Genomic DNA, 24,195 nt, shown 5'->3' with positions numbered 1-24,195 from the left:
AACACGTATATGAAACTTTTTGCAGAAGGCATTTGTCTGTTGAAACTTAATCTGTTGAGTTCAGTTTCAGCGATGGCCTGCTTTCAGAATTTCAGTTTCCACACACATCAGTGTCTCACTTATTGCCAGCGTTTCCACATTTCTGCTTTCACTGCTCTCATCAGCATAGTTTGAGAGATCAGCAGCGAGTGCAGAGCGTCTGGAGTCCCTGAGGAGCAGCGTGAGAAACGCCGCCTTGGGCAGTACACCATAAGACCAGGCCTCTTATTTCCCAGCCTGAGGACTCAAACTGGCTGCTATTCGACTCTCTTCTTCTCGTCTTTTATAATCAGCGTGAACTTTAACTGTTTTTTTTCCCCTCCTCACACAGACATCATGCTTGTTGCCATCGATATTTCATGAGGATTCATATTTCAGAAATGAACAGATGTGTGTATCTGAGGTCCAAACGCACGACCAGAGAAGAACAGACGGGTGTAAATCCTGCTCTCTGCTCGTTTAAAGGTCATAAGTGAACACTGGGATAAATATGAATATGCTGGAAAAAGAGGTAAATGCTAAGATCACATTTTGATATTGCAATAATCTGTTCATCTTTCAAACTCGTGTCTAAGGCTGGATGCATTTCTTCAAAACAACGAAAGAAAACAAAATTGTCTGGAAACATTTTCTGAACACTTACCGAATGACACTACAGTGCTGCCATGAAGCTCCTCACCTCAAAAGACTAATCACAATCTTCTGCCAAATGAAGACTTCAAATGAAGAAGTGTCTAATAAATCAGGAACTAAGGAGACAACGAATAAATAACAACAAGCAACATCTCTACCAGTTAATTCAATTTAAACCAGTAATGAACATAAACAGTTTCTTCCCATCGGTTCCGGACTTTTCGGTGAACTCTACTGCACTGCTGAGCGCTCACTTCTGATCGGTCAGAGCGTCAAAAGAACCGTCAAGATCAGAAATGCAAATCAGCCGTTTCGTTTCTTCAGTAACCGCTCGATTTCTTGACAGAAAAGTTTAGACAAGTTTGTAGATTCTTTAAAAAAAACAACAATCTGCAGTTTTATTTTTTTTGTCTTATGTTCCAGAGAAAGCAAGGAGATGCCAGCGAGCTAACGACAGGTTATAGCTGCTGTAGCGCAAGTGAGAACAGGAACCAACACGTGTACGTTCTATAACTAAATTAATTTAAGATAAAAGGATCAGTTAATCCATAATAAAATGTAATCAATGACAAACTGATGTAGTATAAGAAGAAGAAAAAAATCCAAGACGTGCTATTATAGGAGAATAAAATCACCTTGTTACTCCACATCGGGTCACATCACACTTCCTATAAACAGAACACTCGAGTGCTTTATTCCTTACATATTAAACACTATATATATATTTATATATAAATATATATAAAAAATATATATATAATTTTTTTTTTTCCAAAAGCAGACTTTTATAACAGCAGTAGCTCCGTCACTGGGCTTGTGATGCAACAGATTTTATTCCTTGATTTCATTAATTAAAAAAAAAAAAAATTAAAAAAAAATAATAAAAAAAATCAATTAATCCCAAACTGTGACAAACTACGAGAAAAAAAATAAAATAAAAACAGCACAAAGCTACAACGGTACATAAATAAAGCTACATCTTACCACATGTAACATGTGCGCCATTTATTTCAGCTGTTAAAGGTTATAATAAAGTAGCATAGAAAATAGAGTTCTTCTATAAACACCCAAAGTGATACAAATCGGTAAATTACATACACAGTCATCTTTAAGAAGAGATCGATACTGTCCAGTTTTTGGGATATTTTGGCCCTTCAAGTGTGTATCTGAAAAGTTCCAGAAACCAAAACTAAAGAACTAAAACCCATAAAATAAAGAAAAAAAGACAGTAAGTAGTCTTTTGATGTTTTTAATACACTGTTACCTGTACACATGAGGGGAAAAAAAACAAAACAAAAAAAAACACTAAAATTAAAACCTCAAAATTATAATATCCCTTTTCATTAAGCGATGAAGTTAATACTAGCTTTGATTCATGACTAATCATTCATACATATATTAGATCACACAGAGCAGAAAAGAAAAAAAACATTTTTACTTAAAAAGTTATCGGACTGTACACGAGTCCACAGTGTGTACTGGTGGAGGGGTGACGGGGAGCCGGCTGGTACCAAATAAGACAACTTTGATCTTAATACTTAGAATATATATATATAAAAAAAAAAAACTACAATTAATACACAGACAGGATTCGGGAGGCTTAGCAGTCTTGAATGGGTTAAAGTACAGAACATACATAAAAACCTATCAGTTCTTTATTTTTTTGTCCATAATATCAAGATGCAACATCAAATTTCAAATTACACATTCACGATCTTTGAAAAAATTTCAGTATGAAAACAGAGACAGAAAAACAGGGACAGTTTTCCTGCAAAAATGACTCCATGAGGAGAAAAAAAAACTTCTTTGATTTTTAATTACATATATATTTAAATAAAGTATTTAGTCAAGTATCTGAGTGTACATACATAGTTTTACAAGATAGCAAAGGCAATAAACTCACAATATGCAAGATGCAAAGATCCCCCCCCCCCATTTCCCATATCAGATCAAGGTAATAAAAAAAATTAGCCATTACAATTCCATACGCCTAAAAAAAAAAAAAAAAACTAAGAACTACATGTTAAACATCTGTCAAAATATTAGAAATCCATCTTTGTTTCAAATATGAAATAAGATATTGCACCTTTTTTTAAACCAGAGTACAATAAAATGACAATGAAAAACAGAATACAAAACACAAGAGGAATTAAATTAGGAATCGACTGCGGTTTGCCATCATCACTCGTTATATCGTGTAACAAAAGAACACATTTTCCTGTAACAAAATATCACAGTTTTTTCATCACACTGAATTAAAATTGCTTTATGTAAAAAGGAACAGAAAGAAAAAAAATATGTATTTTGTTTTCTTAAACACATTCTTAAAACATCTCAAGACAAGAACAAAACGAAAATGGATTCAAGACTGCTAAGCCAGCAATTACGAGTTTATTGCAACAGAACTAGAAAAAATAGATTATATTGCGATTGCTGAAATGTCACAATTCCGGGCTTCGTTTTGGCCATTTCACTTGAATTAAAAAGATAGAAAAAAAAAACCCCAATAATAAACAAAACAACGAAAAGAAAGAAGAAGAAGAAGAAGAAAAAAAACAGCTCTGTTTGTCCAAAAAGGAATCCCGGATATTGTTCATTCAAATAATGGTGTACACAAGTATTTAGTAACAATTTTTTTTTACGTTCCTGATTTAGAAATATTTCTTACTTTTTAATTGTATAAGTCATTCTACAGCTAGTGTTTCTCACTAAGGAAAAAAAAGTAAAAGTCTTCAAGGCGTTGCAAATCTAGAAACCTCTGTTACAAAAGGTTTGTTTCATCTTCTGAATCATTCAAAAATCTTCAACGAAAAGGTATCCGCTCTAATGATCCTACAGGAGAGAAACAAGGTAGGTTAAGATATGAGATTCTTCAGGGTTTCTACATCGTAGTCCTGTCGTAACGTGTCACGTCAGTCCCTGTGCTGTGTGTTCCAACATGTAACCGTCATTTCAGTCCCTGTGCTGTGTGTGTGTTCTGACATGAGACCGTCACATCAGTCCTTGTGCTGTGTGTTTGTGTGTGTTCTGACATACGACCACCACATCAGTCCTTGTGCTGTGTGTTTGTGTGTGTTCTGACATGTGACTTGTCACATCAGTCCTTGTGCTGTGTGTTCCAACATGTAAGCGTCATTTCAGTCCCTGTTCTGTGTGTGTTCTGACATGAGACCGTCACATCAGTCCTTGTGCTGTGTGTTTGTGTGTGTTCTGACATACGACCACCACATCAGTCCTTGTGCTGTGTGTGTGTTCCAACATGTGACCACCATATCAGTCCCTGTGCTGTGTTTTTTGTACAAGTGTATGTTCTGACATGTCACCACCACATCAGTCCCTGTGCTCTGTGTGCGCGTCTTTTCTGACATGTGACCGTAACGTCAATCTCTGTGGAGTGTATGTGTGTGTTTGAGAGAGAGTGTGTGTGTGTGTGTCTGTTCTGACATGTAACCGTCACGTCAGTCCCTGTGCTGTGTGTGCATTTCTTTTGCACATGCATGTATTTACCAGTGTTCTATATCTATGCCGTATCTGTCCCCTCATGTGTCTGTGTCCTCATGCGTCTCTGTCCATACCTGAAGGCCTGGAGCCTGCGAGTGCTGTGCCCCCTGCCCATAATAAGCCCCCTGCTGTCTGTAATACTCCATCCAGGCAGCACTGTAGTCAGGAGTGGAGCTCTGCTGAGAGCCAGGACCTGGAGCCTGACCTGAGAGGTAGAGAGAGACAGCGAGAGAGAGACAGAGAGAAAGCATATTTTTTAAAAAACGTCCCATTTTCTGTGTACGTTCCACATTTAATTTCTACTGAAGTACTGCGTCCTAAAATTGCTATTAAACAAAGTTAAATATGTAAATCCCTGATCAGACAAAAAAAACAAACAAAAAAAACACCACCACAGGCAATAAAGGTTAAGTTCAGAGGTGAAGAACTAACCCTGTTTCTTATAATACTCCTCCCAAGCTTTGCTGTAGTCGGGACCAGTGTTTTGTGCTTGGCTCTGCTGACCTACACACACACACACACACACACACACACACACACACACACACACACAGAGAGAGAGAGAGAGAGAAATTAAACAGTGTAATGAAAAGAAAGTCATTTTAATCTTTTCATATACAGGGTGTGCAAATCACATCACATCAATGTACCTACTTCTGCTTGTATAAGTGAATGAATAAAAAGCTAAATAAATCAAAATGCATGAGAGGATCTAAGGATGGTGTGTAATCTACTTGCCTAGCTTTTTATAATACTGCTCCCATGCTTTGGAATAATCCATCTGTCCTGTCTGTGAGCCATTGTGACCTGAAACCGGATATAAACGCAGAAACAGTGCAGATGATGATCAGCAAACTGTTTTCATTTACTTTTCCTTGTTTTTATGCAATTCCTAAGTTCTTATAACAAAATTTCCCACTGTAGCATCCTAAGCTTGGGGATATTTCAAACATTAACAATAAATTAATGCCATAAGTGGAAATATAACAAGGATGAAGGGAGAGGGGGAAAAAAAAATAACTAAATTAAAGCCCTCGGTTGTGTATGGTGACAGAAACAATGAGCTGGTGCGGTACTCACTGGGGTCCTGTTGGCCCTGAGGCTGCCATGTCTGGTATGTAGTACCCCAACCTCCTGTCATGAAAGTCTGCGGTCCGCTGGCAGACAAAACAAAACGATTTAACAAATTTTCAACAGAACTCTTTCAAAGGCTGAAAGCTGTAGGTAGTACACAAGAGAAAATGCGCTCACTTCTGGTGTGGGTTGCTCGGTCCTTGGGTGAAGGGACTGAGGCCAAAGCTGCTGCTGCTGCCCATCCCTGAGGCCTGGATGAAGAGGACCCAGAGTGAATCAGCAGGTCAAAAGGTCACACACACAGGTCCTAACACACCCCATTAAGCACTACCAGTTGATTGATCGGTGGGCAGGATAAATCCTTCGCACTTACCCATGGTGCAAGTGCAGCCAAAAACAAAAAGGTGCATGGAAGAAATAAGACCACCAAACTAGAGGACTGGCAGACTCGAACAACAAGTGTTTGATGTAATTTATTAGGACAAGGCCGAGCTCTTGAATGTGGCTCGGAGAAACGGATACACTTTACGCGTATTGAAGTCACGCTAACAAACAGACGAGACAAAAGTGACAGCAAACTCGTGACGCCGGTCAACGTAAACCAGATGGCAAACAGTTTTCAGAAAATGTCAAGAGAAGAAACTAGAGCATCTTTTTGCAATAGAAAAGTAACCTAATAATACTTTTTGTCTTTGGTGTGTTCCTGAAAGAAAAACGCAATACATGGACGAAAGACGTCCAAGGATATGGTACCTACCCCAATTTTCTCATCAATCAATTGCCTGGCCATCTCCATCTGCTGTGGGGTTCCTCTGATGGAGAAGATGCGCACGTTGGGGTCGGTGTTGAGAGGAGGGTTTCTCTGCAGCTCCACATGAGCTCCAGACTGCTGGTTGATGTTCTTAATAGTCTCTCCACCTGTGGAGCCCAGGAACAATGGTATTTTTCTTTTAACTTTAAAAAAGATCACCATAGAATGATACGAATATATATTTTCCCCTCATTATTAATTATTTATTTATTTTTGAAATATATTTAATGGTTGGAAATTTGTTTAGAAACTACGAGACAGACACGGGATTGTTCTTAGTGGTGCAAGAAGATCTGCTCTCCTCAGCAGTGGAGCACATTTTAAAGCGTATCCTCCTCCGAGTCCAAGCTTTTCCATTCTTTTCTTCAGAGTCTAAAGGGAAAAGCTGTTGGCAAGGAGATGAGACTTTGTCTCATGGTCCCCTGTGCAGAAACAAAGCCTTTAAAAAGCTTCCTGTGGGTGGCGATGGAGGGTGGGGGTGAAACAGGGATGTCCCCCAACATCAATTACACGTTTGTTCACTTCAGGCTGATGCTCGCTTGACCCAACCTGACCCCTGGCTGAAAATGTTCCTCAACCTATCCACTCCTCTTTCGGACTCCTTGCCAAGGCCGATGGACTGAGCATGGGCCATTAAGCTATTGTCAAACAAATTTAACTTCTGCAATAATGAAGCCATTATGAGCTCTCCAGCGGAATAAAGATCCTGAGCGCTTGGTTCATGGACTGGACCTGGTCCTGGCTGCCGTATGCAGGACGGGCTTAATTTTGGAGGGGGTCTTAAATAGCGTGAGAGTGTTTTGCTGGTGGTCTTAAATACGGACTGAAAAGATGCTCTGGCAAAGCCCTTAGCGTATACAATGAGGTGTGTGTTTCAGACTTAAGTTGGGAATTAAGACCCCCCTTGGAATAAAACCTGACAAAAGAGCACTTGTGTTTATTTCTAAACTACTGATCTAAATCCAACATTTCCATTAATCCCAGCAACACACGCCAAAAATGGGGGCTTTTTATTTTAAGGCAAAATAAGCAAATTTGAAAACAATCCAGGTTTTAGATTTTACTTCAGCCAAAAGATTTTGAGTGACGAGTCACGTCCGTATAACTGCGGCGCGGACGACAGACTGCGTGCATCATCGTGATATTAATCACCAGGGGAAAAAGAGGAGCGAGGATTAGATCCAGACTCGATGGGTTCGTCTCTTTCACACGTTAATGCATTATAACATTAGGAATACTAGCATACGGAAATATATAGACGACGACATCACTAGTTTTTAATACATCGATATCATAGGATATATATATAATATCATTTGATCTTTCAAATTAAATGTTTGTTTTGGGTTTGTTTGACGTATTAATGTAAACAATAACCAAAAGGAACCCTTTGGCTATAATAATTCAAATCAAACACTGAGATGGTTCACTGCACCGGGGCAAGTCTTCACCTGTCGCTTTAAAAAAAAAAAAAAAAAAATACCCATAACATAATTGCACAACATGGGGCACACAAACACAACACATTACCTTTCCCAATCACAAGGCCACACTTGTCTGCCGGTATCGTGTAGGTCACTTCCTGCAGTCCTCCCGGAGCCATGTTCCAGTCAGCACGACCTCGACCCCGACCACGGGGACCCAGAGCACCTCCAAACCCATCACGCTCCTGAGGAGGGACCAAAAAAATATAAAAAACACACAACACATTTACAACCCTGTCTTACACATCGCTTTGCTTTAAAATCATCCAAGAATGAAAACGGAAAGGAAATTTAAATCGGACCCTTATTGAGGCTATTGGTCCGAAATAAACACTTTGTTCATGCTCAAAAAACATTTTATTTGGCATGCAGAGCTGTTTCAACTGGTTTGTTTAACAAAAGGTGTGGTTTAAACGCTGATTTATAATTCAACCTGTAATGCTTCATGCCAGAAAGCAAGCAAAGGTACCTGTGCTGTGTGGACCAGCTCGTTGATGAGGTGAACCGCGTGCTGACATCGATCCGGCTGTCCCATTACCTGAGCGATCCGCTCGGGACTGATTCCGTCGTCTGAAAAGAGAGATGTAGAAAAAAACAAACCTTAAGAAAAGTAAACCATTTTATTTCTCCGGCAGAGGTTTTACAGTGATACTTGGAGAAGCACTTGGCCTGTGTATCACAGCTTGAATCATCAATAAATCCAATACCAGGACTGTCCATCTACAGAAATGTTTAACTATAACATAACCCTCAACGGTAAAGTAAATCCAGATATTTTGTTAAATTATCCTGAGCATGAGACAAACATTTAGTTATTTTTAAAGTGCAGCATGTTACCAAGACAAAGTGTGCCAATATTTTTCCACATTTTAAAAAAAAAAAAAAAAAAAAAAAAAAAAAAAAAAAACACACCCAAACAAACCCAACCATACGTCTATTTTCTGTAGCTGGACCCGGAACTATATTCGACGATGTCCACGTAGGACTCGGTTAACGGCTGAGCGAAGCAAAACCAAGCTCGATGGTGATTTATAGCGATAAGAGACAATGTGTGTAAACCCTTGAAGTGTTAATTAAACCAATTGTGTTGCTTATATCTCCCAGAAGAAGAACTTTAGAAACCGGTGACCGTTCAGCACGGCTCACTCGGCTACGTGATCGTTTAGTGCTCCGACACAACGTACGTATTCGTGTCGCTCTCCTGCTGAGACACAGGCGAGTGTAAAATAACTTGGAGCATCATTAATCTCCTTTAATGCCTTGAACGCTTCGGCAGCCTATTACGCCGTGTCCTCTTTACAGACTTAAGAGATTTGTTTGAGGTAAATGCGTCTGCACATGCCCAAGGTTCAGCACAGCGAGAGAAATACTGATGTTCTGCCTTTTCAGATGTTAAGTGAATATTGTTTAAAAAATAAAAGGTTTAAGCACAAGAGACTCGTTTGGTGTAGAGTTAAACGTGACGCGCTTCTTTACACAAATGGACCAAAGTACACTTAAAAGTGTAAGTCTGCAGCTAAAAACAGGAATTTACATTTACGTCAGAGCTTTTTTTACAGAAGAAGTGTTCGTTTAGAAGAAATAATGAGAAGTGCTATAGCCACACTGACCAGGTTTGAACTGGATCCTCACACCGGCATCGTTCTGGATCTTCTTGATCATCTCTCCGTTCCTGCCGATGACTATGCCCACAGCGAACCTGGGAACCGCCACCTGTCCAAGCACACAAACGTAAGAACGGGTCACGATACGTAATGTACAACGATTAAAGCGAGCAGTGCGTGTGTGTTTGTGTGTGTGTGTTCTTACATCCAGACTGGTTCCTCCCAGCCTTGAGCCGAAGTCTCCCAGTCGTCCAGCCCTGAAGTCTCCCTGGTCCTTATCCCGGATGATCTCTGCTACCAGCTCTCGTGCTTGCTGCAGGAGACAGACGAGTTAGCCTCAGAACCCAACAACCGCCATCACACCGCAGAACGTGACAGAGGACTCACCTGCACTTTGTAGGGATCGCCAGAGATTCTCAAGGGCTTGTCAGCTCCAGTGGGCATGGGACCATCCTGAATCATGACCATCTTCACTCCTGTCCTCTCCTGAACGCGACAACACAGGAGGGGAAAAAGGGAAAGAAGTTAAATTGTTTAACGAAGCAGCAACATCCAAGCTGTATAGGAATGTGAATTTTATTTATTTATTTTTTTTGCTGTAAATGTAACAAACCTGAAGTTGTTTAATGGTGTCTCCTCCTTTCCCAATAACAAGACCCACTTTGCTGGCGGGAATCAAGACGTCCTGGCTGGTTTCGTTCCCGTTCCGGCATCGTTCCACGATCTGACTGAGCAGACGCTTCGCCTGGCTGATGGACACAAACACAGGTCAGGATCACAGAAGACTTAACTTTCACACACATGCACACACACACACACACACACACACACACACACACACACACACACACAAAATGCAAGCTTACTCAATGCTCTCTGGACTCCCGGTCAAGGTGCAAGGCCGGTCCATCATACCTCCACTGTCTACAGGAGCAACACACAACCCACATTATTTACCAACAAAAAACACTCGGCTATACACAATAAAGAAAGATGACATCTTGACCATAGACGATGAGGTCATCAGCTTGTGATGTGAGATTTAAATGAGGACGGGGTTTATACAGGTGTGTGTGTGGTGTATTGAGGGGTGAAAACACACCGGCAGCAATCTGGATCTTGCACCCGGATTCCAATTGGATTCGAGTGATCTGCTCACCACCGCGGCCAATAACTAAAAACGACAGAGGAAAAGAAAGAGGAGATTTTTTTTTTTAAAATCCAATCTCATTTCCTACAAGTTAAAAACATTTTATTTATTTTTTATCATCATCATTATTATTAATAAAATAATAATTAATTCATTTTTTGTCTGGTTTAATAAATAAATCAAAAGGACGGCATTAAAACCCTCTAGGCAAGTGCATGTGTATGTAATATGCTAAGAATAAAACATGCTGTTTGTAGCCAGATTATTTTACTATTGTAAATTATTATAATATTGTAATTATTTTCTAATAACTGTGCGGCCCGAAAGGTTTAGTTTCTGTTGTATAAAATAAACTTGTATGAAACACCTTAATAGAAAGTTGTTTTATTCTCTCTCTATATATATATTTTTAGCAAGATTAGCTTTATTATTTACCCCAGACAGCTAGTTACGGTCCTCACTGTAACCCCTCAGACTCGTGTACTTAACTGTGCTAGAATTTAAACACACTGTAAGCACAAGCTAACAGTAGCTATATCTAAAAGCGAGTGAACACAAAGATACCACCCCCCCGACAAACCATCAGCTTCTTAAAAGTCTCTAATTCGTCTCCAATTATGTTTCAGCGAGGGGGGGAAAAAAACCTCTCCTAGCTGTACTTACTGTAGCCCACCATCTTATCAGGCACTTTGAAGTCTTCTGTTATTATAGCCCTGGACAAAAGGAAAGAAATCAAATTATAGCACATCATCACGACGGCACAAAAGAGAGAGGCTTATGTAATTAGTCAAGAACCTGCAATTTCTACACTTTCTAAACTGCCATATAAATATATGAGGAAATGACACTAAAGCTGAACACTTTTTTCTTAAATAAAATATGATGGCAGGCAAATTTCCACTTAAATACATACAAGCTACTGAGAACTGAAAAGTAAATGCCACATGCCAAAAATAAATAAATAAAGAGAAAAAGAAAGATGAGAATGAAAAGAAAATAATATATATATATATATATATATATATATATATATATATATATATATATATATATATATATATATATATATAAATAAATAATGTGTGTGTGTATAGAATTATTATAGAAATGTATATAACTGTTTGCCTTTGTTTTTTCCACCTTTTTCCCCCCTCTATTACGTTCCTCAGTCGTGTGTCAGCTTTAAAATCCTTCTCAGCTTTGCAAGTTGCAACCATTCAACTAACAGCTATTTTTGTATTTCATTTATATTTAGACTCTGGTTTACGGTTGCGACAGGAAAAAAAAAATTGCTCCACTAGAATGTTCTCTGAATGAAAGCTGTAAGAATATCTTTAAAAATAAATAAATAAAAATAAAATAAAATAAAAAAAAGGCTCAACACACATGCAACAGTGAAATTTTATCCCATGCGCACGTGCGTGTCCACGAGAGCCACCATACTGAACACTGAGGTCAGTTCCCAGAGCATTAAACACACCTCATACGTACAAACTAATACAACACCACGATTCCAACCTCATTACACAACTTATTCTTTAAATCATTCCTATTTAAGATTCGCGTACACAAAGAATGACTCACCTTGGATGTACCATCGCTCCAAGCTGGTTCCCAACTTCGAAAAAACAAACAAAAAAGGTTAGAATTATTAATACGGCAGAGCAAACGACGGCATCTTTCTAATTTAAACAGCAAAGCGATCATGTTTAGTGCATCAGAAACAGCCGGTGATTGTTTACAGGCGTAACTTTATCGTTCATCTGAATTCTCGCAGTGAAGAGACACTAAAAATTGTAAACAAGCTCAAATCAGCTACACGATAGTAGTAACAAAACTCACTTCTCTTTTGTTCCTCTATACACACATAGGTATAAAAAGATACCTATGTAATTTGCATATGTAAATAGATATATATATAAAAAAAAAAAAGATATGCATCCTTACATCCGAATTGGCAGCGCGTTTAAACACGACGGCTTTACATTCCCGTCATTTTCCTTACGCTTTTATTCGCCATGCACGAGCACAACCACCATCGATATATCAGCTTAAACAACCGATCGTTCGTTGCCAGCTGTTTGTGAGCAGCTAAACGCCATCTTGTCTTTTCTCTATTCTCACTGCAGCCCTGTTTTCTGTTGCACCGGAACTGCTTTTCTGCTCACTGTGTTTGTAAAGAGTAGTTATTTGAGATTCCTGCCATTTTCCTGTCGGAGAGTCGGTCCCTCTCTCTCTCATCCACAGCATTTTTCTGAGTAAATGAGCAATTGCAGAAACACTACAACCAGCCTGGATGATAAAAAGCACTGAGATCGTATTCTGATGTTTGAGGTGAACATTAAATAGTAAGTGAGTAAGTGCAAGTGATTAAGTGACATGACATACGGCTAAGTATGGTGACCCAGACTCAGAATTTGTTCTCTGCATTTAACCCATCCAAAGTGCACACACACACAGCAGTGAACACACACACACCGTGAACACACACCCGGAGCATTGGGCAGCCATTTATGCTGCGGCGCCCGGAGAGCAGTGGGGGGGTTCGGTGCCTTGCTCAAGGGCACCTCAGTCGTGGCCGGCCCGAGACTCGAACCAACAACCTTAGGGTTAGGAGTCAGACTCTCTAACCATTAGGCCACGACTAAATAAATAAATAAATAAATAAAAAAGCTAAATAAAGCTCTTTTAAACGACTATTACATAAACTTAAACTATGAACCCTAATAAAAAACAGGGCATTCAATCACAGGCTTGTGAGCATGAATAAAACCCAGGTCTGAAACGAAAACTATAAAAGCAACCATTTCACAGCCTTGACTTGCACTTTCATTTCTGTGTTTGCGAGCGCACGATACGGAAAGCTAACTGTTAGTGACTTCCAGTCCGAGCAACAGGAAGTTGCTGTTTTTTTTTTTTTTTTTGCATTATTTGCATTCTTGTTATTGTTAGCTAAGCTACAGCTAAGGATGTTTTATTTAGTTCTGAAGCAGATTTACGACCAAAATATATATATAAATAAATATATATTATAGAAAGATTTTATATTTGTATATTTTATTATATTTGTGCAGCTGGAATTGGATGGTTTGATGAATTTTTATATTTTTCTGCTTGGCCAAGAGCAGAAGCTGAAGAGAAAAACACAAGCTACTGCTCACTATTTAAAAATAAATAAACATTTACACAAATTCAGAATTAAAATGGAGATTTGAAATTGTTCTACAATTCAAGTGTGTATGAAAACGCTTTATTTGCTACAAACAACGCAACAGAAGAAGTGAGCAGCATAAATCTCATTCCACACGAGTAACCCGTCTGAACTTCAGTCCTACTTTCCCTCCACACCAGCGCTGCTTCTGCTGTTACATAATATTATTTTAATAATGTGTAAACTACGCTGGCTCATACAATCGCTAAGCAAGCGTACTTCCTGCTCTTGTTTTTACTCATTTAAACCATCTGGGTTATTATTTAGTGTGAAACCTTAATACCGATGAGTGCTGAAGCCTAACAGCGCTGCTCTCAGCTGGCACACGTCGCTTGTTGATCTGAAGTCCTGCTCGGTTTATGCAAAGCAACGAAGCTAAAAACACACCAGAGATTCGAGCAGAGATGAAGATAACATCACACAGCGAGTTAAACGAGTCTGTCGGCTGCAAACCCTGGAGCTTTACGACGCCTAATTTGTGTAGGCAAAGAACCAGAAGTGTCCCAACATATTCCAGTATACATACTGATCTCAGTGCAGCTGTAATTTACTTCATTTTACATTTCCATCATTTACCAGATGTCCTTATACACAGTGACTTTTGCAATTGAGAGATAGGGGCCTTGCTCAGGGGCCCGACAGTAGCAGCTTGCAGGATCTGGGGTTAGAACTCACAACCTTTCGATCAGTAGACCAACATCCTAACCACTAGGCAAACACATCCACAAGAGTCGGGTTTATCCAAAATAAATCATACGTATGGATGAGATCACACACCTTCAACATCCTAAGAGAAGAGAGACACTTCTCTCTCCCTCTGTCTGTCTTTCTGTCTGTGTCTCTGTCTCCCCATCGGTCTCTTCCTTTCACACGGCCTCTTTTTCTCTGTCAGTCTGTCTTTCTCTCCTGCTGTCCTGGTCTTTCTCCATCTGTCTCTCCCTTTTCTTACTGTCTCTTCTGTCCCTTTCTCTCTCTTTTTCTGTCTCTCTCTCTCTCTCGATGACCATCTGATTCTCTCTTTCTCTGAGTTGAAACAGCCTCTCTCTCTCTCTTTCTCCTGCTATCCATCCGTCTCTCTCTGTGGATACAACAAGATAAATACTTTTAAGCTCTAACACCAACAGTGCAATAGGAATGAGGAAGTATCGCCACTGATTTACGTGTTTTTAAACTGAAAGTTTTCCACTAGGATATCACACGCTGAACAGTAAAACAGTCCCTCCAGGATTTCACGAGTTCCTGTGTTTGTGATTTCACTCACTGAACAAGTTTTCTGCCAGAAAAAAAAAACCCCTTAACAAGTTTTATCACAAATTTCACACATTTTTGGCCCCAACCACCACAAAAACACACTCCTGTGAGGACTAAAAGTCACACAACCGCTTCATTCTCGTCAATTAGGGTTAAGAACCAAAAACACAGACCTGGCAACACCGTGCCACTTTATCCTACAAAAAATAAACAAATAAATAATTAATTTGCTCATTTCTCAGCGTTATATCAGTGACTATTAATCAGTAAATTTACACACATTGCACTGCGACACGTTGGCCGTCGAATCTCCAGAGAAGTGAAACAGCAGTAAGTTATTACTGAAAATCTGCACATGCTGTGCGAATACGGCTCATGCAGCGCGCGCGCGCACACACACACACCTCTCTCACTTCCTGGAACGACTTCATGCAGACGTGACTCTTAAGGCCTGAGGGGTGATCCCCCAGTAATGTAGCTTTGAAGCGAGCTAATTATTGCAGGAGCGAAGCGTCGACGATGACGGCCACGTGTCAGGACTCGGAGGCTTGATAAATAAATCCCTTCTCTGTCCTTGCAGTGGCTTGGACTGGGCTGTTGCCTACACACTTAATTTACTTTGTGCTCCGTTGTGTAATCCTCACCAGAAATAACACTGTGAGCCGAGAGGCCGCGCGCACGAACGCACACACACGTGTATATCTACATGCACCCTACACAGCTCTACACACAAGGATCGAGTGATTAGCAATCTTAAAAAACATCAAAACTCGAAACAAACCCCGATCTTAAGTTTGAGATGCGGGGTGTGATTTTTTTTCCCCCCCAATGCAAATCACCTTGACATTTCATCACAAACTCTGAGACTATACTAAGAACTTAAACTTCTCATTATCTATTTCGATAAACGTCCAAGGCCAACAAATAGACTAAGAGAAACGGGGGCAAGGACACGGCACGTGTTTTTCCTGTGCGTTTTACACAAAGTTCGATTATGGATAAAAACAAGATATAAAGACAGTTATGTCACTGACGTCAGAGAGGGAAACATTCTGAAGTTATATTTATATACAACAAAATGACATTTTTATTAGCCGTGAACCAACAAACTGACTTTTCTCTCTTATTAACTGGAAAATCAAGGACTTGTGTTTGAGGACTTATCACCAGGCTTACCTCCTTCATCTAGGGAGCGTTTCTGCCCTCCATAGCCATAAATCGAGGGGTCGACAACAGGGGAAGAGTGGTTCAGATGGGGCATCTGGTCTCCGCCCATTTTAGCCGCAATCTTTAAAATAAATAAAAAAATAAAGTCTTTGATCAGACGCAAAAAAAACAAGCAGGATGTTCAGAGAAATGAGAGAATTACAGAAAAAGCACAACACAGATGCCTGACTAATATACTGAAAATAAATATTATAGCATCTTATTAAATGTTAATAGATAAAATTCTATTTCCCTCGATAATGTTTGAATGTTTAATATTTACATATTCACAGTTAAAAATAAATAAATCTCATTAATATTTTGGATGCCATGTTTTTTCCTATTTCTTTCTTTCGGCTAATAAACAGAGTTTAGAACAAACTTATGCCATCACGAGCATTTAATCATGAATTAATTATTTAAATAAATATAAAATCAGTATTAAACATCCTGTTTCATACAAGTGAATGATTCAAGTCGTCGTTCTTCGATGGCTGTAATAACTTGAACGCTGTTATGTTACACTACGTAGTTCACACATGAAGTCATTTGGGAGCAACCAGACCGCCTTTCTGTTACTCAACGATGCGACACTGCAATTATTTTTAAATCCATGGCTTATGCTAATGCTACGTTCAGACTAGCAGGCGAGAAGTCGGTCGTGCGGCTTGTAACTTGTCTGTAAATGAAATCATGGTTTGAATTTTCCTTTGAATTGTGTGAGTAAAACAGTAAAAGGGAACTAATTACAGGCAGGAACTAAAGTGGGGAACTGAAGAGACGACCAAACTGTCTGATTGACGAGCGTTTGGATTCGCCGCTTCATCTGATGTAAAAATGTCACTTGTTGCCGTCGTGGAAATCGCAGTTCCGTGTTGTGTAGTAAGTAAAGCGTCACCTACGGCATTGTGTGAACACGGGGTAACGTTCACTCGTATAGCCCACAGTCAAAATAAGACGTGTTGAACTTCTTCCCCGCGTTAGCACTTATAAAGCATCTGGTCTCAATAAAGCCACATCGACACGGCGACTTTAATAAGGGCCAATTTTCTCTTCTCTTCTTACAACCAAGATTGAAACGATTGTCTCTCCTGCCATTGTGACGAGATCCTAACTTTAAACCGTTCGGGTGATCCGCGCTAATCTCGTGCGCTTTTCATAGGGGGGAAAAAAATAAAAAATAATTACGTAGCTTCCGATCTGCAGCCGAGGCATTCAAGCTAAACACAAAAGTAAAAACCTGCCACAAAAGCAAGTACGTTCTATATGAATAATTTCATTCTTTAGTCGTGTTGTTTTTCACCATTGAAAAGTATAGTCTTGCAGAAAATTACAGAAAATTGAGATGACTGCCTGGTGGTGTGATTGATGTCTTTTCACAAAGGAAAGGAACTAGAAGGGGGGGGGGATAAAAAAATCAAAATATAATGTTTCCAAATTAGTGTCTCTCAATTAGAGGCATGCATCACCTTTAGAGTGTCAAACGTTCGAGACAAGACACTCTGATGCCAGAGAGAGAGAGCGAGATCGAGAGAGCGCAAGTGAGCCGTAGACATTTTCCCCCTCAGGCCAAAGCCTCTTTCTTGGGAATGCTGGAATGCCAGCAATGCGAGCATGTAGATAAATCCACTACCCAGGCAAGAAAAAGCCTCCGACAGCCGCTGGAGGAATTCAGACCCAACAACTGGCCACTTGTTGCCCAGCAGCTTTGGGTCCCAGGACAGGGAAATGCAGCGGGGCTTTTCTGTCGCTCACGGGGACAGGGCAGGGATGTGCAGTTCTCAAAATGGTGTCTGCAAACCCTCAGGAGAGCAAGAACTATAACCAGGGGGCCGTTTTCTCGACTCCATCTAATCTACAGCATTATATTTAGCAGCTTACGATGCTGTTGATCAGGTCTGGTCGGTCGAAATGAAAGGAACGAGTCCGATTTGCCGGACACCGGTGTGTTGTGTCGGGTGGAACGTTCCAGAATAAATTATTTCACGCCTCCGATAAACAGCCAGAATATTAGCGGACACTTTTAACCGAAGAGACTAATATACATAGCTGGATTAAGTTCATGAATAAATGTGTGGGTCAGAGGAAAGTATTCTCAGGCAAAGCGACTGCAGAATACTTTAAACTCTTTCTCTCCTGTGAAACACCTCAACAGAAACAAGTCTTTGGTTGCCAACCTGGTGCAAAGATTTAAGACATATGGTGTAAGAACTGGCTTGCAGTTACAACTTCTTTCTTCCAACTGTTCTGTGTAATTAGCAACTCATCGGTCTTAAGTTTATCACCAGAGATTAGATTGATTTTCTGTATTTAGCCTCACCGTGACAGGTAGGAAGCTTTGTGCTCTGGTCTGAAAAACCTCCGTTTTGTTGTTAACAAGAACTATGTTTTGATAAATAAAATAGCGGTGGCGGATAACAGTAATAATTTTTACGAGTTATTCAAGTTTGCTTAGCACCATCTGATACACTCGATACAATAACCATATCGTTTGGATAACATTACTTTTATTTTTCTGCCCCCCTTAATTTATTCTTCAGGTAGGTCTCAACAGCCTCCAACCAGAAGGGATTGAAGTCCATCAGATGCTTCCTCAGAGTCTTTTTGACCTGATTGTCATGCTATTACACTCAGCGGTAAGTGCTTTCGGCTCCCTTCCACATCACAGGCCCCCATGACTGGTTAGTGGTGCTGTGAGTTGCAGGAGAACGAGAAAGCATGCCCGCCCGCACAAAAAAGAGCATGGCTAATTTTGCCGGATGGCGGTGATTCAAACCCTCAATCTGGGGATGATAAGGTGGTGTTCAAAAACACACCAAAAGGTGTGTGCACAAATACTGTTCTACAATCAGAACAAATAATTTTACTTGTCCAGTGGGCGAGTTAACGAACAAATAACTTGTCCTCTTATGCAGCATAATCACAACCAAACTCAAACTCTTCCACTGAAACATTTACATGTTATTGATTGAATCAACACAACAAATTTTACACAGTACCATCATGAACAACCGGCGCTGAACGTTCATGTCTATCCCATGTCCAGAGAGTCTGTTAGAACTGAGAAAACTCCGTAACGATATCTTTCGTGATGCGTAAAGCCGCAACACGAGTCAGCTGGTTTGCTAGGGTCCGATTCCCTACCTATAACAGGTGTGGTGCCTTCATGCCAAAGTCAGCACTGTAACAGCTGTCATTAAACTGAAGTACTGTGTGTCTATGCATGTGTGTGTGTACAGGTCTGGCTCAACTTGTGCCCTAAACGTGCTGATAAGATGATGACTTTGACCATGACTGCAAACTGAGCTCAATTACAGCACAACATTATTGTACAGTCATATGGTCCTGCAGCTGCCGAATCTACTCGTCTTTCTGTAAAGACTTTACACGCTGTTTGCTAGCTAAGCCAAAGCTTAGCTAGCAAAAACACCACACACAAAACAATGCATAGGATTCGACTGGAATGGCTAACAATAGATATAAATTAGGCACCAGGGCGTTTTCTTGAGTAAACCGGTAGAATCGTTGTGTTTGGAGATCTTGCTTTTCCATGCAGGCTGTAAAATATGGCTGGCCTCATGCCCAGTTCTATTTTCACCCTGTGGGACTTGATAAAAGCTCAACGTGTGGACAGAAACGGGTAAACGAACCTTCAGAAACGTTTTTAAAAAAAAAAAACAATCTACGTCACAAATAATGTAATGCTAATTCTTTGCCATTTCTTATATCATATTTCTGTCAAAAAACCTTGAAATAAAATTCCCCCTTATTTTAACAAAACACCTTAAAGACAAAACATGAAAATTGATTAAATTAATAATAAAAAAAAATTATAAAAATACTTCAAGTGTTCAATTTACACCTTTTTCCACTCAGAATAAACGGAATGCTTCGTCCAAGACCGGTTCGGTGCCTCAAGTTTGCTACTTCAGTGTTGTGCTGCAGTTAACGTAGCTAACACGAATTTTCCAATAAATAAACAGAAGTTTTTATATTTGATGCGAATGACATCGTCAGATTTCCGGCTGTTATTTTTCCTGCTGTCATATTTTACTAAATTAGGTCAAAAGTGGAGGTATATAATCATCATCCACACTACTTTACACTTTACATTCTGGTTATCCAAGATGGCCACCGCCACACTTACAGCATGCAGATACACGGGAAAGTAGTAACATTTCTGAGGAAATGGATGCGGTTTAAGTGTAAATGTGTCATTTTCATTAACTAGCATTTGTGTATGTTGTGCACAAGTAAATGTAAATCGTTTGAGAACCTTACATGACTTGCTTTCGTCAACGATCAGCATTATACATGATCGGATCGATAAATCTGGCCTCGTAAACAAACGTTCCTCAAAATGAGCTTGAGGTAAAATAGTAATTGTATTTGTACAAGTCACAGGAGCTTCATTTAAGATTTTTGCTGTATTATTGGTTTTATAGACAGGGAGGAAAAGAAAAAAAATAAATAAATAAAAAGCACACAACGGCTCTTAAATGCACCAAAATCAAATCATTACATTTGACGTTTCTAATCACTTTCTATACAGCGATCTGAATCTAATCGCTTTGAGGCTCAGAAAGCGACATTAGAAATGTTTATTTAAACAGAAGTACAGCCAGAGCACGGTCATAATGGTGGAGAAGAGAACTCGGTCGCTACACAGCTGGTTTTTCACGTTATACGAGAAGTGCTACAAAGGTAAGTCTGACGACATTTTTTTTTTTTTTGCCTATTTCAATGTTTTGCTAATCGGTACTGAAGGTTACATGACACATGGAACAGCATGAACCAGATCGCTCTGCCATCTTGCAACGTTGTGATTCATTTGCTAAAATGAATAGTAATTGCAACCTTAGGCTGTGTGCAAGTGAGCTGTTACCGGAGGTTAAAAACGATTAAGGTCTTTTTGACAAAACTACACCAGTGCGATATTCCACGCTTATCGATTGTGCGGATAAATTCTCAAAGCCGATTGTTCGATTTGTGCTCGTGCTGACACAGTGCTTCTGTAAGAATACATTCACTCAGTAAACATTTGGGGAAGGAAGCTCCGGTGTCAGTGGTAAAGGTGTAACGTTATGTTTAACTGTGACAAGCTGCAGTTCTGTCTTTCCTGATCAGTGGGATGTTTATAGCTGATAGATTAAACGGTTTTATCGTCTCCGAGCGATCTCGCACGGCCTCCTACGTGAAATGCTGAAGAAATTTGCACGAGTAAGTCATTTAAATGCAAAATCTCAAGGAAACTATTGGTGATAAAAGCAACTGAGCTTTTACTAACAGTGACCCAAACTGCTGTGGAACAAGCAAAATAAAACAGAACACGGGGTTAATATTAACTGTGTGTCGTCAATAATTACCAATAAAAACATTCTGTGTTATGTTGGGTCCCAAACTTTAGATGGTGTTGAGGCCTTATTTAATGTTTAAGAAAAGTCATTAGGGGGAAAGGAAAAAAAAAACAAAACCCAGACTGATTTCTGCTGATTGGTCTTGTGGGGTGTTTTTGTACTTAATTATTTCTTTACTCTTGACTGAGAGAGTTTATAAAGCTGCCAAGAGAAACTCTGCAATCAGGAGGTTTACATGTAGAGGTTTATTTATTAAATTTACTCAGATTGCACCGAGATCCTCGTGCTGGAGGGTAGAAGATGAAGGGGGGAAAATACCCCCGTGCTGCTTGTAGTGTCGTGCAAATGGCCGTGTCGTACGCTTCAGCACTCGGATACACGACTCCACACCTCGTTCACACGACGCTGAGCGCGTGCTCGCGTCACTTTCCTCTCCTTTCCCCCCTCCCGCACTTGTTTGACGTGTGTTAGCCAAGTTAGCAGCAAAGTTCCCTCTCAGCTACATACTAAACCCTAACAACAGCAGGCCGACATACTAAGTGACACACTGGCACACGCCGTGCAAACACACAGACACGTTGTCAGCGCGTGCGAGATCCTAAAAGTGCGGCGTGTTAAAACTTTATTTCACGTGACGACGCGTGCGTGTGCGCGCGCAGGATCATTCCCATGAAAGCCGTTTTTGTGGACGAATAAAAAAACCGAGTAAACCGAACCGTCCGCGATTTGTCCATGGCGACACGTAGCCTTGCGCGTAAACACGTGAACTTTGCCGTGTGTTCGTGAACAAACGAATAAATAAAGGCTTCAGGTGTGAAATCAGACGTTCGGGAGGCTTTTGCGGAACTAGGCCACAGCACGTCGGTTAGCATTTAGCTTAGCAGCGAGGAACTTTTACAGCGTTGCAACAGGTTGTTCCTGTGCGTTTGGGAGGGTTTTGTTTTGTTTTTTTTTAAAGAAAACTTCGGAGACTAAGAGTTTAAAAGTTGTCCAGCGGTCACGTCGGTGTGCGCGTGTCCTCGCGGCGCTCGCGCGTCCGTTCGTTTTGTTCTGTTGTCACCGACGCGACGTGTTTTTAACACGCACGTTACATACAGGAGCGTGAGTTAGCCAGTTAGCTCGCTAAGTTACCTAGCAAGCTAGCTTAGTGTGTGTGTGTGTGTACAGGAGCGTGTCGGGGCTGCTGAGGTTGCGCCGCTTTATAAAAGAAAAGTTCAGTCCTGAGAAACACTTCCGTGCCTTTAACGTCTGCGCTCGCGCCGCGCACTTAACGTTACCTGTCGCGCCCGGTGCAAAGCGTCGGCGAAGCCGTCTGTCTTCATTCCGGGCTGAGCCGCTGCTGCTGCTGCTGCCGCCGCTGCTGCTACTGAGGCCTGTCCCTGCGCCAGCTCCGCCATCATCATCATCATCATCCTCCTCCTCCCTCCTTCTCTAGCACCACGGCGGCAGCTCACGCGGCAACACGACGAGCGCTGAGCGAGGCCGACCCAGGAACCGGAAACGCGTCGCGCTGCTAGGAAACAGCGCGAGACCACAGTTTTTTTTATTCCCTACACACTCAGTGCTAGCAAGCTAGCTACGGTGTAAATAATAATAAAAATATATAAATAATACACAAAACAACAGGTCAAACTGACGTGCGTCCAGAATATCGACATGCATCAATTAATAGAGTTAAAGAAATAATATAAATATTAAATCAACATTCACTTACAGGAATAAAGAATTAAAATATATATATTTTACCTGTCACACCCACACACACACACATACATACATACATACATACATACACACAAACACACAACTATCAAAAGTTGAACGAGAATGTATTTGTGTTATTTTATTATTTTATTAAGATTTGCATTCTAACACTACACTATTGGGTTGAATCCCTGAACTTCACACCCACATGTTGTTCTCCCTCAAACTGTTGCCACAAAGCTGGAAGCACACAATTGTATAAAATGCCAGCGTATGTAGTGTATGCATTACAATTTCCCTTCACTGGTACTAAGAGCACATGGTTTGCTGATGTTGGTCTGGAAGATCTTGAGGGTCCTGACCTCAACTCCTCTGAAAACTGCACCACAGTCTTCCTCACCCAAAAAAGTGCCTGGATTCACTAATGCTCTTCTGGCTGAATGAACACAAATCTACTCAGCCATGCTACAAAATTGAATAGAAAGTCTGTTTTGATATATTATTTGGTTTGCCAGACTGATGAACAGTCTGATGCCAGACCTTTTTAAATAAGTAAGGAATCATGAAGCTATATATATTTTTGAATTAATTAATGAACATATCATACTTTTAACCTTTTATAGTTACATTAACCGTTGTTTAACATCCATGAGATTAGTTTGTTCATGTTATCGCTTGCATTATAACAGCTATAAAATAATTGATGAAGGTCATAAGACAAAAATGTAGCTCGTCATGTTATCATATAAACCTGTAATAAAATCACAGCTTGTTCTACTTACAAAACCGTTAAATCAGCAATGGGAATTCTTCAATGTCAAACTGAAGGATTTGTTAGTGAATCGGTAGACACACCACAACTGCAGAAGAACATAATTAAGCTAGATAAAAATGCACATCACCATTTAAACACTGTAGATTGTTAATATCAATTAATTTGGCATTAAATGAAAAATATTTGTATCAGCAATGGCAGCTATGACATGACATTTTGTAAATCATGAAATAAAAAAAAATGAAGCTTTCTGGCATGATACTATTGTAGACAGTCTGGATTTAGAGGATGAGCTAATACGGAGTTTCCCTCATCCTGCACATGTGAAAATGTCTAACGTTGAACATCTGTTAGATTTCTGGGTGGATTTTTGGAAGAGGTGCAAGTAAAATGTG

General features: G+C 40.1%; 1 protein-coding gene across 2 annotated transcripts; it reads right to left on the bottom strand.

The window, feature by feature from the left end:
- Positions 1 to 1,662: 1,662 nt before the first annotated feature.
- fubp3 (far upstream element (FUSE) binding protein 3) lies at positions 1,663 to 22,822 on the bottom strand. Of its 2 annotated transcripts, XM_060862568.1 has the most exons (19): positions 22,599 to 22,822; positions 15,935 to 16,046; positions 11,881 to 11,914; positions 10,960 to 11,009; positions 10,249 to 10,320; positions 10,013 to 10,070; positions 9,760 to 9,895; positions 9,534 to 9,632; positions 9,352 to 9,459; positions 9,153 to 9,255; positions 8,012 to 8,112; positions 7,589 to 7,727; positions 6,005 to 6,165; positions 5,425 to 5,498; positions 5,254 to 5,330; positions 4,912 to 4,980; positions 4,606 to 4,677; positions 4,180 to 4,378; positions 1,663 to 3,504 (listed from the first exon to the last, which is right to left on the bottom strand). In XM_060862568.1, exons 1-18 carry the CDS (start codon positions 22,731 to 22,733, stop codon positions 4,212 to 4,214), a joined length of 1,767 nt encoding a protein of 588 aa, XP_060718551.1. In that variant the 5' UTR covers positions 22,734 to 22,822; the 3' UTR covers positions 1,663 to 3,504; positions 4,180 to 4,211. The 2 variants fall into 2 exon arrangements, with proteins under 2 accessions (XP_060718551.1, XP_060718552.1); XM_060862569.1 differs by lacking the exon at positions 4,912 to 4,980.
- Positions 22,823 to 24,195: the final 1,373 nt, after the last annotated feature.

The sequence above is a fragment of the Tachysurus vachellii genome, chromosome 26, assembly GCF_030014155.1.
Source record: "Tachysurus vachellii isolate PV-2020 chromosome 26, HZAU_Pvac_v1, whole genome shotgun sequence".
NCBI lineage: Eukaryota > Metazoa > Chordata > Actinopteri > Siluriformes > Bagridae > Tachysurus > Tachysurus vachellii.
Note: the sequence above shows the minus strand (reverse complement) of the source record. Positions and strands in the feature narration are given on the sequence as shown.